This window comes from Oryctolagus cuniculus, chromosome 16, assembly GCF_051225735.1.
Source record: "Oryctolagus cuniculus isolate XC-2025 breed Fujian yellow rabbit chromosome 16, ASM5122573v1, whole genome shotgun sequence".
Classification (NCBI taxonomy): domain Eukaryota; kingdom Metazoa; phylum Chordata; class Mammalia; order Lagomorpha; family Leporidae; genus Oryctolagus; species Oryctolagus cuniculus.
This window is the reverse complement of record NC_142882.1, coordinates 73397809-73413220: the sequence shown is the minus strand read 5'-3', so window position 1 is coordinate 73413220 and position 15412 is coordinate 73397809. Positions and strand designations below refer to the sequence as shown.

The following is a 15412-nucleotide window of genomic DNA, read 5'->3' as shown; positions in this document are numbered from 1 at the left end:
GGAGGTGGGTATTATTCCACTGGTCTCTAGAAAGAGAAAAACAAATGCTTAAACGAATTAAGTGATTTGCCCACATCACAGAGATGCTAAAGACAAGACTCTGGGCAGGGATTCAGAGTGTCTGACTCCAGAGCTTACCCTCATCATTACGATGGCTATGGAGAGTGTAATTTGCAACTGTACTCTCTATCTACCTGAAAAACAAAGGTTTGTTGGCCTGGCAGTGTCTCAGCATCCTTTTGAATAGATTAGTTCTTCTTCCTTGAAATCATACCTTCCACTTTCTTTTTCTTTTTCTTTTTTTTTTTTTTTTCACTTCCCATATGCTCCTGGTAAAATGCACTATCGATTCCTTTCATTTTCATTCTTTAGGACAATTTCATCATTGCTTCATCCCCAATGTGTCATGACAGCATCACAGTATAACCTTATGTTGAAGCTGAGTGACAAGTATATTGTCATCCTAAATGCATGCCCATATTTATTATTCTTACCACCCAAACAATGGAAAACTATGTAATTCCAAGAAAAATAATAAAAGTGGATATTTACTTATTTATTTTATACTAAGGCATAGTTATAGGAGCTATGAAAGGGACAATGCTTATGATTTTGGGATGTACAGAGTCAACTAGTCTACTGAATTTCTTCAAAACAAGACAAAAATCCCAACTACATACACATAAAAACTCCAAAACTAAAAGACCCGTAATTCTATTGCCTATTATTTTTAGTTTCAATTTTTATATTATAGTTTCTCTGTGTTTTAGAAAAACACTAAATCTTGATATATGTTACATTCAGGGCACTAGTCAGGGAAACTTAGATTTTCTTAGTTAAGTAATTATAATGCAATAATGTTGATGAAACTAGTAAGGTTGGTACTTTTGATATGAGAGTAAAAACTGCCTCACAGTAGACTGGCTTTGTTATCAGGCAAAGAGTGTAGGTGGGAAATGTATGCTTTTCTCTCTCCTTTTTTTTTTTTTTTTTTTTTTTTGTACAAGCAGAGTGGACAGTGAGAGAGAGACAGAGAGAAAGGTCTTCCTTTGCCGTTGATTCACCCTCCAATGGCCGCCGTGGCCAGCGCGCTGCAGCCAGCACACCACTCGGATCCGAAGGCAGGAGCCAGGTACTTCTCCTGGTCTCCCATGGGGTGCAGGGCCCAAGCCATCCTCCACTGCACTCCCTGGCCATAGCAGAGAGCTGGCCTGGAAGAGGGGCAACTGGGACAGAATCCGGCGCCCCGACCGGGACTAGAACCCGATGTGCCGGCACCGCAAGGCGGAGGAATAGCCTGTTGAGCCATGGCGCCAGCCCTGCTTTTCTCTTAACAAAACAAATACATTTCTTTGCATAATCCACATACACGCCAAAGAATTTTTCCATATCAATTTCATCTCTTTAGGATTTAATATTAGTACTTGTTTTTTTAAAAATTCCTCACTAAAGCAACAGCATTGCTCTTATTAATCACTTACACTGTTAGAACGTGATCTATTTTCAGAGAATTGTTTTAACATGAAGAGAATTTGTAAACAGTAAGCAATTTTGGTTCAGGACAAAAGAGGAGAGAAATCAACACAAGAGATTAGTACAAGTTAAGTGAAAGCACCTGGAAAGGAAATAAACTTGGCGGCAAAGACAACTTTTTCTCCATTCCTCATAGTTCCCCCAGATCAGTAGTGATCATGTTGATAGCTACCTTTGACTCAAAGCTAGCGTTTATTAAGGTGGATGAGATGTTTGGGAATTCAGAGTGACCGCATACATGAGGCTAGTTCGTGCTTCTCTTTGATGTGACTTCACCAATGCTGTGATCTATACATCTTTGGGGGCCCTCATTCCATCCTTAAGGTCTGATTCTCCATTGGCAATCTCTATCTGTCCTTTGTTAACCTCTGCACACAGTGACTCTCTGCGTCTTATCCTGAGATCACAGCAGATGCAGCTTTAAACAGGGTAGCATCTTGAAGTAGTAAGTAGTGCTTTTATGTTAGCTTCTGTCCTGGCTTTCCAGCATGCAACCCCAAGATAAAACCTGATTTTATCTTAGATACACTGCATTTATGTGAGGATAAACTTGAAGGGTTTCTCAAGGTCAGCATTCATTGGAAAGAGACCAATGCGTCTGGCATTCCTTAGCAGGTAGGAATAATCCCACAACACCCACATTGTCTCAGTTTGAACTGAGCAAAGAAGAGACTACTTGCTGGCTTGGAATGAAGAGCTCATTGATCCTGATGAAATTGCGAAACAGCAAGATTACAACACTGAAGATAATTTTCCAGTTTTGATTGCCAAGGCCCTCTCCTTCCACGTTCCTGAGGGAATCTGTTCCATCCAGGGCCCCATAAAATGGCGGTGTAATCCAGAGCAAAGTAACTCTCAGACAAGGCTTCCACATACACCACGAGGAAGACTGCTTTCTTTAATTGTCTGCAAGTACCAGTTTGAGATTCATAATAATAGCTAAATTTATTGAGCTTTTCCCATATGCCCGCCACTGTGATAAAGATTTTGTATGTCTTAGCTCATTTAATCCTCATGGCAACCCAGTGAGATAGTCACCATTATTAGCTTCTTTTTACAGATGCAGGAAACTCAGGCAGAGGGAGGTTAAATAACTTGACCAAGGGCATACATATTAGAAGAGCTAGAGGTTGGGGAGAACTCCAGGGAGTGTGGCTCTAAAATTCATAGTCTTGCTCCCTGCAGCTTGGAACAGAGGACTCCCAGAACAAGCGGCTGAGGAAAACACTATTCCAGGCCAGGTTTGTATCACAACAAGAGGCCTGCAATAGCTAAGTAAATAGAGAGGTCTTGAAATGCAGCTCTAATTCCTAATGGACCAGAATGAAAGACAGGGAAAAGGACAGAATGAGAGAAAGTTCCCAGGAAGGAGCTTTGTTGTGGGAGAACAGTTTGAAAGGAACTTCCAAGGTCTTACGAGGCTGCTGCTGACTGGTCATCAGGCTGGTACCAGATACGGACTCAGAACAGGGTCTCCAGGGGTCTGGCAGTAGATTTCTTTTGCAGCTGGCTTTTTAGTGAGCATCTGGGGAATGCTTTCAGCGGCTGCACCTGAGACCAGTCAGTGTGTGTCAGCCCGTGGCTTCTCTACTCTCTGTTTTGGTTGTGTTCACTCCTGTCCTTGGGATCTCTGTTAGAATGAGAATTTAGGTGGATGAGACCATTGTGGTCAATTGTTCCCCTGAATCTCTGATCTGCTTGGAGATCAGGGTCAAGACTGTAGTCTCAGGAGAACAGTCTGTGTATGTTCTTCCACAATCCAACCTGAAGTGACAGGCATGATGTTTGCTTCTCTAGATTGATAATTATCTATGAGACATTGTATATTAGATATTGCCATTTAAGTTCCTATTCCTAGAACACATTTTAATAAACTTAAAGTAAAATAATGCATTTTATACAACACATAATGTTGCTTACAATCAGTGATAATAAACATTATTTTGCATTGCTCAGTTATAACATACAGGAATCTCTTTGTAAAATTAATCTTCTAATTCCCAAAAGTTTATTGGGTTTCAGTTGACATAGTTCTAGAATCATACCATTTTCAAGCTTATGGTGATTTTGAAACAGGAAAAGAACAAAATGTTTAATAAAATTTATTTCAGAAGTGTTGGGATTTTGGTACTAAGGAATCATTACTTTGGTTTGGTTTATGTTTGAATTTGGTTTGGTTTACTTGTGAGAGGTGGCCTTTTCTTTCATTAGTCAATTTTTTAATAGATCTTTAGGTCATGTTTTCTGGGTTTTATCTACTCATACCTCCCCTTTTCCATTGTTATATAAAAATAGAAGTGATATTTTATCATATCTTAATAAATACAGATCAGATGCTAAAGGCACTCTAAAAATGTGTCATCATTTAATTCTGAGCCTTTGAGAAAAGGGTTGGATCTAGATGTTGTATGTTCAGAGAGGCACAGATATAAATGCCAATTTTCTGTTCTTTTTTTTTAGGTGACAGGCGCCAATTTAACAAACGGTGGGAAATCAGACCTTCTGAAATCAGGAAGCAGCAAATCCACACTCAAGCACATATGGACAGAAAGCAGCAAAGACTTATCTATCAGCCGGCTCCTGTCACAGACTTTCCGTGGGAAAGAAAATGACACAGATTTGGACCTGCGCTATGATACCCCAGAACCTTATTCGGAGCAAGACCTCTGGGACTGGCTGAGGAACTCCACAGACCTTCAAGAGCCTCGGCCCAGGGCCAAGCGAAGGCCCATAGTTAAGACGGGCAAGTTTAAGAAAATGTTTGGATGGGGTGATTTTCATTCCAACATCAAAACAGTGAAGCTAAATCTATTGATAACTGGGAAAATTGTAGATCATGGCAATGGGACATTCAGTGTTTATTTCAGGCATAATTCCACTGGTCAAGGGAATGTATCTGTCAGCTTGGTGCCCCCTACTAAAATCGTGGAATTCGACTTGGCACAACAAACCGTGATTGATGCCAAAGATTCTAAGTCCTTCAACTGCCGCATTGAATATGAAAAGGTTGACAAGGCTACCAAGAACACACTCTGCAACTATGACCCTTCAAAAACCTGTTACCAGGAGCAGACCCAAAGTCATGTTTCCTGGCTCTGCTCCAAGCCGTTTAAGGTGATCTGTATTTACATTTCCTTTTATAGTACAGATTATAAACTAGTTCAGAAAGTGTGCCCCGACTACAACTACCACAGCGACACACCATACTTCCCCTCGGGATGAGGATGAACAAGGGCATGAGACTGAAGCCTGAGGAGTTAAAGGTCATATGGCAGGGCTGTCACCTCAAAGAGGAAGGTCCTATCTGTTGCCTGGAATGTGTCTACACTGCTGCTCTCGTCAACTGGCTGCAAATACGTTAGTGGAAAATAATCCGATGTTATTTCTGCCCAGTCAGCTTCATCTCTCGGTATAGTTGTAATCACCACCCTGGCAGACACACTCTCACATATAGAGGTACACAAACACACACATTTGTGCACATTTCAACTGCATCCGTCATGATTCCTGTTGAGAGGGCTTTCATTGTCTGACTCAATGGTTCAGGATCAACTATCATGCAACAAAAGGATTAACTAGACAGAGAATGTTTCTAACACTCACTGTTATGGAAATCTCTTAAAGTCTTGAGTCCATGCTAATCGATAACCCCACTCATGCATTCCTACTGCTTGGAGTAGCTGTACTGGTAAATACTACTGTAGGAGTATATGCTTGTTAAAATGGAAAAACGTGTTTTAGAGCTCAGTATTCTTTATTTTATGAACACAACAAAGTGTAGTAACTTTTTTCCAGCATATAGTAGGCACATTCAAGGTGATACAAGATGGCTCTTTTTTTTTCTCTGGAGGGAGCCTGTTCTCAGTAAAGATGAGCAAACATTTGGAATTTACATGTGGGCAGATGTCGGGATGACAGCTTTCATCACCAGTCTTTGGACTTTGGCGAAGTTGAGAACAGCTAAGGCCACTTAAAACAAGTTCTGATCATTAACTAAGAAGGAAAATTCCTGGCAGACACCATGTAAGTTATAAGTGTCTGTCTTATCTTTACTACACATATTGTAACAAATTCAATATCCTAGTCTTCATTTGTATGAATGGTTTGTATTGTACATAGTTTAACCAAGTGTTATTTGAGCTGCTTATTAATATTAAATTGTACTTGTCTCTCTGCTTGTCATTGGTTAAAAAGAAAAAAAAAGGATATGAGGAACCCATTTTATCAATGTAGCTGTGAACTCCATTAAAAAGACAAACTTAATGTACAAAGCATTTATTCAGCTCAAGTATTGTTGAAAGCTATACATATACAACATTACAGTCTGTCTGTATTTAGATATTTTATTTCTGGATAAAATGAATTGTACATAAAATAAAACACTTAAAAGTTGAGTTTCAATATGTACTTGTGTAAGATGGTGATTTAAATGGTTCTGACAAGAAGAATGTGCTGGAATACAGTCATGCCTTTGCATCTCATGTCTCTGGATTTGTACAGAACTATCTAAATTGCTATTAGATGCCCAGTCAAAACAGCTTAAGAATTTGATTCTCAAACCTGGGAAACAATTGTGGCAGATGGCATTGCACTCATTTTTGGTTTATTCATTCCTGAATACCAAAAGTCAATTATCATACTAGTTCCAGACTATCAAAAATCAATGAGCATAGAGGAGGTAATTGAAATTGCCTTAGTTAATTACAACCTGTTGAATTTTTCCCTGTATAGCATCATTATTTAGCAGAGAGTTTGAAATATAAGTGTTTTTTTCATTTAAAACAAAATCAAGGTATCTGAAGATTGTGGCTGAGTTTCTCTGATTCCATTATATTGACTCAACTACAGAAATTGCAACAGTAGTCGAGGGCTTCCACACTCACTAGACCTAGACCAGCTGGGATAACTGATCTACAAAATTTTGTTTTCAGACAGTAAGCTTTCTGTTTAAAAATAACTGCTATAAATAATCCCAGTAAAGTATACAGACCAAGAAATTTGTAAGGTAATCCATACTTAAAGCCATTAACTGAGTATTAGGATGTGCAGAGTCTCAACAGTTAACCAGAGTTGCCAAATTAAGGGCTCCTATCCTTACCCTCTATTATCTCTCCTTAATGCCTTTTAGATATAAGTTGCATATGGGTATAGAAAATAACAGAAGTACTACAAGAAAAACAAAACCAGAGTTGTAAAGTGAGAAGTCCTTAACTGATCTGACTAAAGACTCTCTTCAACTGCAAGTCAGATGCACATCACTGTTGAATGGTCATTTCTTCAAATCCTCCAATATAACTAGACAACCATTTATGTGATTCATTAATTAATTTGTCACACATTTTAAAATCTGGTATAGAATAGACTCTCTCTGTGACAGACTAGACAATGATTGCTTTGTGAATTCCAGACCCTGGATATAATTGTCACCCATAAATCTTGTTATTGTGGGAGTTTATCAACAGAATCATTTGGAAGTTAGTTGGCTGGTAGGAAACAAGAGAGTTAGAAATGGGGTGGGGTTAATGTTTGATTTAGTGGCCTGTAACTTTTCTTATGTGGCCTGATCTGTGCTTTACTAATTCAAAATTCAAGAGGAGATAAAGAAATTCTTCAATTTCCATGCCGCCACTTGCTCTCTACACTCCCCATGAAATGCCTCTTCCATTTTTATAAAGCTACAGAACACAGCTAATACAGCTATTCTGTGAAATGACTTGTTTGTAGTTTTCCTCCAGAAGAAAAAGAATATAACAAGAAAGCAATTGATCAGCTTCCAACAAGGATTTCATGTTTAATAATTCAGACTGTCAGGACTCCCTTTTCTTGACCTGTGTACACATGCAACCCCAAATCCTACATCATCACCACCTTCCAGCTATAATATGGAAAAATCATGATAGCATTAAAGTTTAGTTCAAAACTTATTCAAACCCAATATATTCTTCCTTTTTTTAAAAGGTTTATTTATTTATTTGATAGGTAGAGTTACAGACAGTGAGAGGAAGAGACAGAGAGAAAGTTCTTCCTTCCATTGGTTTACTCCCCAGATGGCTGCAATGCCTGGAGCTGCGCTGATCCAAAGCCAGGAGTCAGGTGCTTCTTCCCGGTCTCTCATGCAGGTGCAGGAGCCCAAGCACTTGGGCCATCTTCTGCTTTTCCCAGCAGAAAGCTGGATTGGAAGAGGGGTAGCAGGAACTAAAACCAGTGCCCATATGGGATGCCGGTGCCGCAGGCGGAGGACTAACCTACCGTGCCACAGAGCCGGCTCCTTCTTCCTGTTTTATACAAAGAATTGGATAAAACAAGATGGTCAATATGATGACTTAAGGGTTAAGATCAAAAATGACAAACTTGTTGCTTCAAAAAACTGGTAAATTAAGTTTTAACTATGTTAAAATATATTCGATACTTGGGAAAAACAGATTTCATGCAGTAAGAACTTGAAGTAAATGACCTTGCTTAGAATCCTAGTTATTCCACACTATTGGTAAGATATAGGAGAAAACTTCAGGCTGGAAACAGTGTGATACGAACATGGATTTGTCATCATCTGTTCTTCTTTCCAAAACCTTTTTAGTAAAATTGAAATTGTTATGAAGGAACAACATTTTCAACTTCTTGCCTCCTGGGACAAAAAATGACACAAGTTAATGGTTTATCTTTTTACAGCAAAAATAATGAGTTGTCACAACATGGTTTCACATGAGCATTTTTGGGTCTGTGGTTCTGGAGAACTGCTCTGCATGAGTGGAAGGGGCAAAAGTGTTAACAATACATACACTGAAGTTCTGGGAGTGATAATCGTGCACGCAATTGAGATCTGTTAAATTTAAAACTGTGGACTGGGAATTTGCAGGTTCCTATATTTCAGCAATAAATTGTAAGCCATATTTTTGCACAGAATAGATTAAAAAATCATGAGAAGCCTGAGAATGTGTTTTTCTTTTCTCCTTTCTCAACTGCTTTACTTGTAAGAAGCAGCTTAACCAATACCAATAATTCTTTGGAAAAACAATTTGCATCTTCACTATAAATTTTGAATGCCAAGTTTTAGCCTGAAGCAAATATGAATGGCTGTGCTTATAAACCTTGAGAAGACTTGGTTGATGTAGCAGTTGTACACATTTACTCAGGCAGCAATCCCTTTAACCATTTTTATTTTTATCATTTATCCTCATATTGCTGTTCAAATAAAATGCAAATCTGTAGGTACATTCAAAAATTAAAACATATTAATATGCAGAAAATGATTATTATTTACCTAGTTTGTAGATGACAAAACTTGAGTACATTATAGTGTGAATCATATCTGAAAAACTGTTAGGTCAGGCTTTTCTCAGGAGTCCTATGCATATTGAAAAATCATTGCAGGGGCTGGAAACACAGGGAATTAAAAACTGTGGTTTGTCATTGAGTTTATATCCAATAATGTCCAATATATTTGTGAGTTAAACAATTACAAGTACTGTTTACTAGAATGTCAAAAGAACAAATTTCATTGAGAGAGTTTTGTTTTGTTCTATGTACAGAGCCTAGGGTAACAGTCTAAAATTAAGGAATTTTTGGTGCCAAGCAGCTGGCAAAGTGTCATAAGCTTGATCAAAAGAATTTTCCTACTTTTAGCCCTTTACTGAAAAGAAATGCCTTTTAACCCTGAGGGTCGGTTGGATGGTTCCAGTGCTCATGCATGGCTGCAGGAGGCTTGTGTATCTTCTGAAGGTGGTGGTGGTGGCTGCTGTCACTGGGGGTCCAATGTTGTTTCCCCAAATTCTAGACCAGTGAATTAGATGTATAGCTGTGATCATCTCCCCACCCAGCAGGGACTGGCTTTCCCAAATCTACATCAGGGATTCAAAGGACCAACTAGAATGTCACGGCTCTCTGAACACAGGATTCCTCCACTCAAGCATTGGAGGAAACTTGGCTGCTGTGATTGTGAGCATCTACAGAAATAGTGCAAGGCAAATTGTCAGAATGCAGGTGTTGCCAAATAAATATTTTTAAAATAAAATATTTATCATTGTTTCTGTTATTGCCGAAATTCAACCTGTCAATTTTCTGAAATTTTTAATTGTCAAATTATTTTTCTTTCTATTTTATAAAAGATTTTAATGGAAAATATTGTCAAGTGGCATCTCCTAAGGAGGTTCAAAATATTTTATAAACTTTCTGAGACAGGTAAGCAAACATTATTCTCTTACTACTCCCCTCACTCAATGCATTCAAGGATGGAAGACCATGGCAAGGACTAACAAAAAAAGATGAGCCATTTATGGTTCTGAGAAGTCTCCATGGGCTCCCTCGCTTGAGCATTGCAACTCTACAAGGTAGGTGGCCCTGTGCCCCCTTGCAAGAGGAGACTGATGCTTAGAAACATTAAGCAAGCTTCCTGAAGCCGCAGAGCTCGTGGGTGGTAGACTGAGTTAAGTCTCATCTCTAGATTCCAGGGAATAGCCTTTTAAACTGCTACTTCTCTCTGTTCTTTTTCTAATTTTTCAAATTGCATTGGGAGTTTAAAATGTTCACTTTTGTTCACAGGGTTTTTTGTTTTTTGGTAGGTAGTTTTCAGATATTACTCATGTAGTCATTTTTAGTAGGGTCTTACAACGTCTGTGATCACCACTGTCTATGCCCCCATTTACCTCTCTGTGACACGGGAGCCTCCCCTGATTTAAGAAGCTCAAACTCCCAATTATCAGGCATCTGCTTCAGCAAAACCAAAAATCAAAGAAGAAAATTTTTGGAGAATTTCTTTTGAAAATTTGGCAAAGCAGTTGGTTTTGACCAAAAAAATTTTCTCTGTTGCTTTTTCTTTAGCTTGAGTTCTGCATATCAAAAGGGAGGCCTCAAAGGAATTCGGTTATCATTTCCTCCAGTTTTTTGGAAAAAGTTAAGATCCTAAAAAGTCAGTTCATCTCATTGATTCCCCAGCTCAAAATATGTGCTCCTTATTCATGTAATGAGGGAAATTCATCAGTGGAGGCAAGATTATGAATGCTTGTGTGTCCCCAGGAAACAGCCAGGTGAACTTGGGGCCTGAGGGTCTGAAAGCAGAGGTACTTGCTTCTAGAATGGAATCTGAGGAAGCAGCAAGCCTGGTAACAGAGCTGAGATGGCTGCATGGAGCCTGTGTGCCACTGGGAATGGCGTACAGGAAGTTCCATGAGAGCAGCTGGAAGTTTTCTGTTGTTGGGAAGAGTGGCGTAAACTTGACAGAGCCCAGTACTTAGGAGGGCTTGAGACTGGGACAAGGAACGTGCAGGAACAAAGTGCCAGGGCTGAATGCTAGAGACCAGTTGGCGTGTGGGTCTCTGGGGAAGCAATATTATTAAGTGCTATCTGCTGCCAACACCATGGTGTTATGCATGTCCTGTGAAAGTTGTATGCAACCTTGGGAATAGATTGGGAGAACTCCCAATTGAATTGGGATCAAATTCAATTGGCTGCGATTTTAGTTTCTGGGTATGGTACAAGTTAAGCTTAAGATAAAAATTCTGTTATAGAAAGATAAAGTTACATTTTCTCTGCAATTCTTATGTGACTTGAAATTAGCATCTGCTAAATATTATTTCATTCACTTGATGGAATTTGTTGCTATCCATTTTGGGAAAGGTAAATTGCTAATGTGCTTTGAAATGTGAGTTTTCATTTGGTAATAATGATGTTGAAGGATAACATAATTTATTAAAAAAGCAGAGAGAATTTTGTGACCTTTACGATGCTTTCTATCCAGTGAGTCCATAATTTTATATTGGCTCAAATATCTGTCATAAATAATGATATTGGGATAATTACAAAGGTGTAAAAGAGGTGATTATAAGGTAAATAGTGTTTTGAACTCATACCTGTTTTCTCTACCCACTTTTAGCAATAATACTGCATTTTGGGAATAAGTGAAGAACTCAGTTTCAAACAGGCACCCACTGGAAGGAGTAAGATTTTCAGGAAATCTTAGAGGCCCTGCTATGGGAGAGGCATAGTAGTGGGAATTTGACTCAGTTTAACACTTTCCATTATACTTTGAACTCACTTCCTTCATTCTCATGCTTGTATATTTTAAAAGTTATGTTTCTGTGGGATAGTCTTGGTTTGCAAGTGTTTCCAAATATGGCTTAGGTTTCTACAGAGTGGAAGTAGGACATGAAGGAGGAGGAGGGGGGTGTGATACCAAGCCCTCTGTGTACCTTCCCACCTGAGTATGCATGCGTTCATTCAACACACTTATCAGATACCTGAGGTGTGTCATGCACTACTGTAAGTCCTAAGGACAGGGCAGTGAACAAACCCTTATATTAACAGAGCTCAGAATCTAATGGGCAGAGACAGCAGTCACTAAATAAACATGCTTTATGCCTGGTAATACGAAATGATGTGAAAACAGAACAGAGAGAAGGTCCAGGGTTTTAATCGGTCATTTATTCATTTTTTAAAATTTGGTCACTTGGAAATGTGGCTCCTATGATCTGTGTTGACTTGAAGGCCCAAAGGGAAGTAGTCATTAGGTTATGTAGGGAAACCGTGTTCCATGGCCAAGGCATAGCAAATGAAAATGTTCAAGGCCGGGGATTGCTCCTTGTGCTTTTGAGAAGACACAAAATGGCTAGAGCAGCTGGAGCAGAGTGGGCACCAGAGAGAATCTTGGAAAATTAGCTAAAAAAGGAAGCAGTATTTTGACTTTACCTATGAGTGGAAATGAATATTTAGAGAGGTTTAAAAAGATGAGTGGTGTGAAATGGCATTTTTGCTATAGAAAGCTTTTATTTAATAAATATAAATTTCATAAGTACAACTTTTGGCTTATAGCAGCTCTCCCCCAATACCCGCCTTCCAACTCCCAAACCATCCCACCTCTTACTCCCTCTCCCATCCCATTCTTCATTAAGATTCATTTTCAATTACCCTTATATACAGAAGATCAACTCTATACTAAGTAAAGATCTCAACAGTTTGTACCCATACAGACAAACAAAGTATAAAGTACTGTTTGAAGACAAGTTTTACTGTTAATTCTCATAGTACACCATATTAAGGAAAGAGGTTCCACATAGGAGGCAAGCGCACAGTGACTCCTATTGTTGATTTAACAATTAGCACTCTTATTTATGACATCAGTGATCACTGGAGGCTCTTGACATGAGCTGCCAAGGCTATGGAAGCCTCGTAAGTTCACAAAATCTGACCTTATTTAGACAAGGCCATCATCAAAGTGGAAGTTCTCTCCTCCCTTCAGAGAAAGGTACTTCCTTCTTTGATGGCCTATTTTTTTTTACTGGGATCTTACTCCCAGAGATCTTTCCTTTAGGTCATTTTTTGCCATAGTGTCTTGGCTTTCCATGCCTGAAATGCTCTCATGGGCTTTTCAGGAAGTGGCATAGTTTAAAGGGAGCACGGAATAATGGTGAATAGATTGTGAGGAGGAAGGGTGGATGCAGAGAGGGCAGTGATGAAGCTTCTGTAATAATGCAGATGAAAGATAATAATGACTTGCATTTAAACCGTGGTGACAGCAATGCAAGCAGTGGCAAATCATTAGATCTTGGGTATAATACAAAGGTGGAGACTAGGAAAACTTAGTGAGCTGGTTGTGTCAGGTGAGAGAGAAGGGAATGATGACTTATATTCAAAAATCTGTGCCTATTTATTTAAGAGAGGGGGGAGAAGAGAGAGAGAGAGAGAGAGAGAGAGGATCTGCACTAGCAGGAAGCTGGAGTCAGGAGCTGGAGCATAGCATCACATCCATGCACCCTGACTGGCCTCTTAAGTACCAGACCAAACACCTGCTCTGAATTATTTCTTGTGTGTGTGTTCAGGTTACATATACAGATAGATGCATTGTAGATGCAAACATTTTAAAGCCTGATTTGAAATCACTGAAAGTTACAGATGTGCACTTACATTCCTTTGTTCTTTTAAAAATTTACTTATATAAAGTCAGAGTTACAGTCACAGAAGGAGAGAGAGAGATCTCCCATCCCCCGGTTCACTCCCCAGATGGTCACAACAGCCAGGGCTGGGCCAGGCCAAAGCCAGGAGCTTCGTCTAAGTCTCCCATGTGGGTGGCAGGAGTCCAACTCCCTGGGCCATCTTACCCTGCTTCCCCAGGACTGGATTGGAGGTGGAACAGCCAGAACATGAACTGGCACCCGTATGTGATGCAGACGTTACAGGTGGTGTCTTCACCCACTATGTCACAACTCTGGCTCCAACATGTACATACTGGTATCTATTATCATGTTTAGTCCATCTATTTGGAATTCATGGAAAAGAAATAAATTAATTTTATATTTTGTTAATCTGTTTTTTCATCTTTGATTGCATGATATCACTTTGTTGCTGTTAAAAGTTCTATGAGATTTATACACTTTCTTTAAGTGTCACTTTTTAAGCACAGAAAGAACTATTTTCTTCCACATAGAACTTATTACATATCAATCCACTGTTGCAAATTTGAGAGGAAAATTGCTATTGTACAAACTGGAAGAAACAGGTAAATAGAAAATCTCTTTATGCTTAATTTTGGACCATGATTTGTAATTCTTTTCAAAGAAAAGCAACAAATAATCTGCAAATCGAGTAGGGGGTCCAAAGGTGGCTTTTATGGAAGCCAGGAAATTTCCCAAATTGTATATATATTCCTTTGTTTTGGAGGAGAGATCCTGTTTTCTGTCATATTTATGAAACAGCTTTTAACAGTAAACAAAACTTTAAGAACATCAAAATTATGTAATTAGGAATTATTAAATAATGAGTGGAGTTAATGCTATCACTTAATTAATTGAGCCACTAAAGGGAAATTTTAAGACTTATGGAGATTACTGTAAAATATATCTAGTTTATACTTAACCTTCTACATTTAAAATTATTATTGATCCCACTAGAAAGTTATGCTTACATATATTTTTAACTAAATAGGAGTTGGGTAAATAAAACAATAATTTAAACTTATATTATTTCATTCTAAAATATCTGTAAACAGATTTGGTACATCATTTAAAATCAAGTGTTGCAGCAGAATGACAATCATTTTAAGTAACACTCTGACCTCAGAATCAGCCCTTAAGGCATTCGGATCTGGCTAAAAAACCCATGAGAGCAATTCAGGCATGGGATGCCAAGACACTGTGGCAATAAAATATCCTACATGAGGGATCTCTGTGAGTGATAGCCCAGTGGAAAGAATGGACCATCAAAGAAGGATGTACTTTTCTCTGAAGGTAGGAGAGAACTTCCACTTTGCTTATGGCCTTGTCCAAATATTGATGGAGTTTGTGGTCATAAAAAGCTTCCATAACCTTGGAAGCTCATGTCAAGAGCCTCTGGTGGTCCCTGACATCATAAATAAGAGTGCTAATTGTTAAAGCAACAACAGGAGTTGATGTGCACTTACTCCTCATTTAGGACCTATGTCTTAATGAGTTGTACTATGAGAATTATCTACAAAACTTGTTCTCAAACAGTACTTTATATGTTGTGTGTGTGTGTGTGTGTGTGTGTATGCAAACTGTTGAAATATTTACTTAGTATATAGTTGATCTTCTGTCTATAAAGTTAATTAAAAATGAATCCTAATAAAGAATGGGATGGGAGAGGGAGTAGTGGTTGGGACAGGAGTGTGGGTGGGAGTATGGGTATGGGGGGAAGAACCACTATATTCCTAAAATTGTACCTGAAATTTGCATTCAATAAATGAAAGCTTTCAAAAATAAATAACACCAAGGGTTGGCATGAGAATTCTCTGTTGATCAGCAAAACCTCTTCAAAATCTAAGACTAATAGTATTAGACGAGTTCAGATTGTCCCAAAATGTGCAATCAAAACTTTGAAAACCAGGAAAGAGGCTACAAATCACGTAACAGAAAGGCTATAATAACTCACATGT

At 38.7% G+C, this 15412-nt stretch overlaps 1 protein-coding gene across 2 annotated transcripts in view; it reads left to right on the top strand.

The window, feature by feature from the left end:
- The window catches only part of NXPH1 (neurexophilin 1), a 327887-nt gene extending 312772 nt beyond the window's left edge, over positions 1–15115 (top strand). For both annotated transcript variants that reach the window (XM_051853330.3, XM_051853331.3), the window contains exon 3: positions 3994–15115. In XM_051853330.3, coding sequence (XP_051709290.1) covers positions 3994–4755 — 762 coding nt within the window. In that variant the 3' untranslated portion in view covers positions 4756–15115. The remainder of the gene's footprint in view (positions 1–3993) is intronic.
- The last annotated feature ends 297 nt before the right edge of the window (positions 15116–15412 follow it).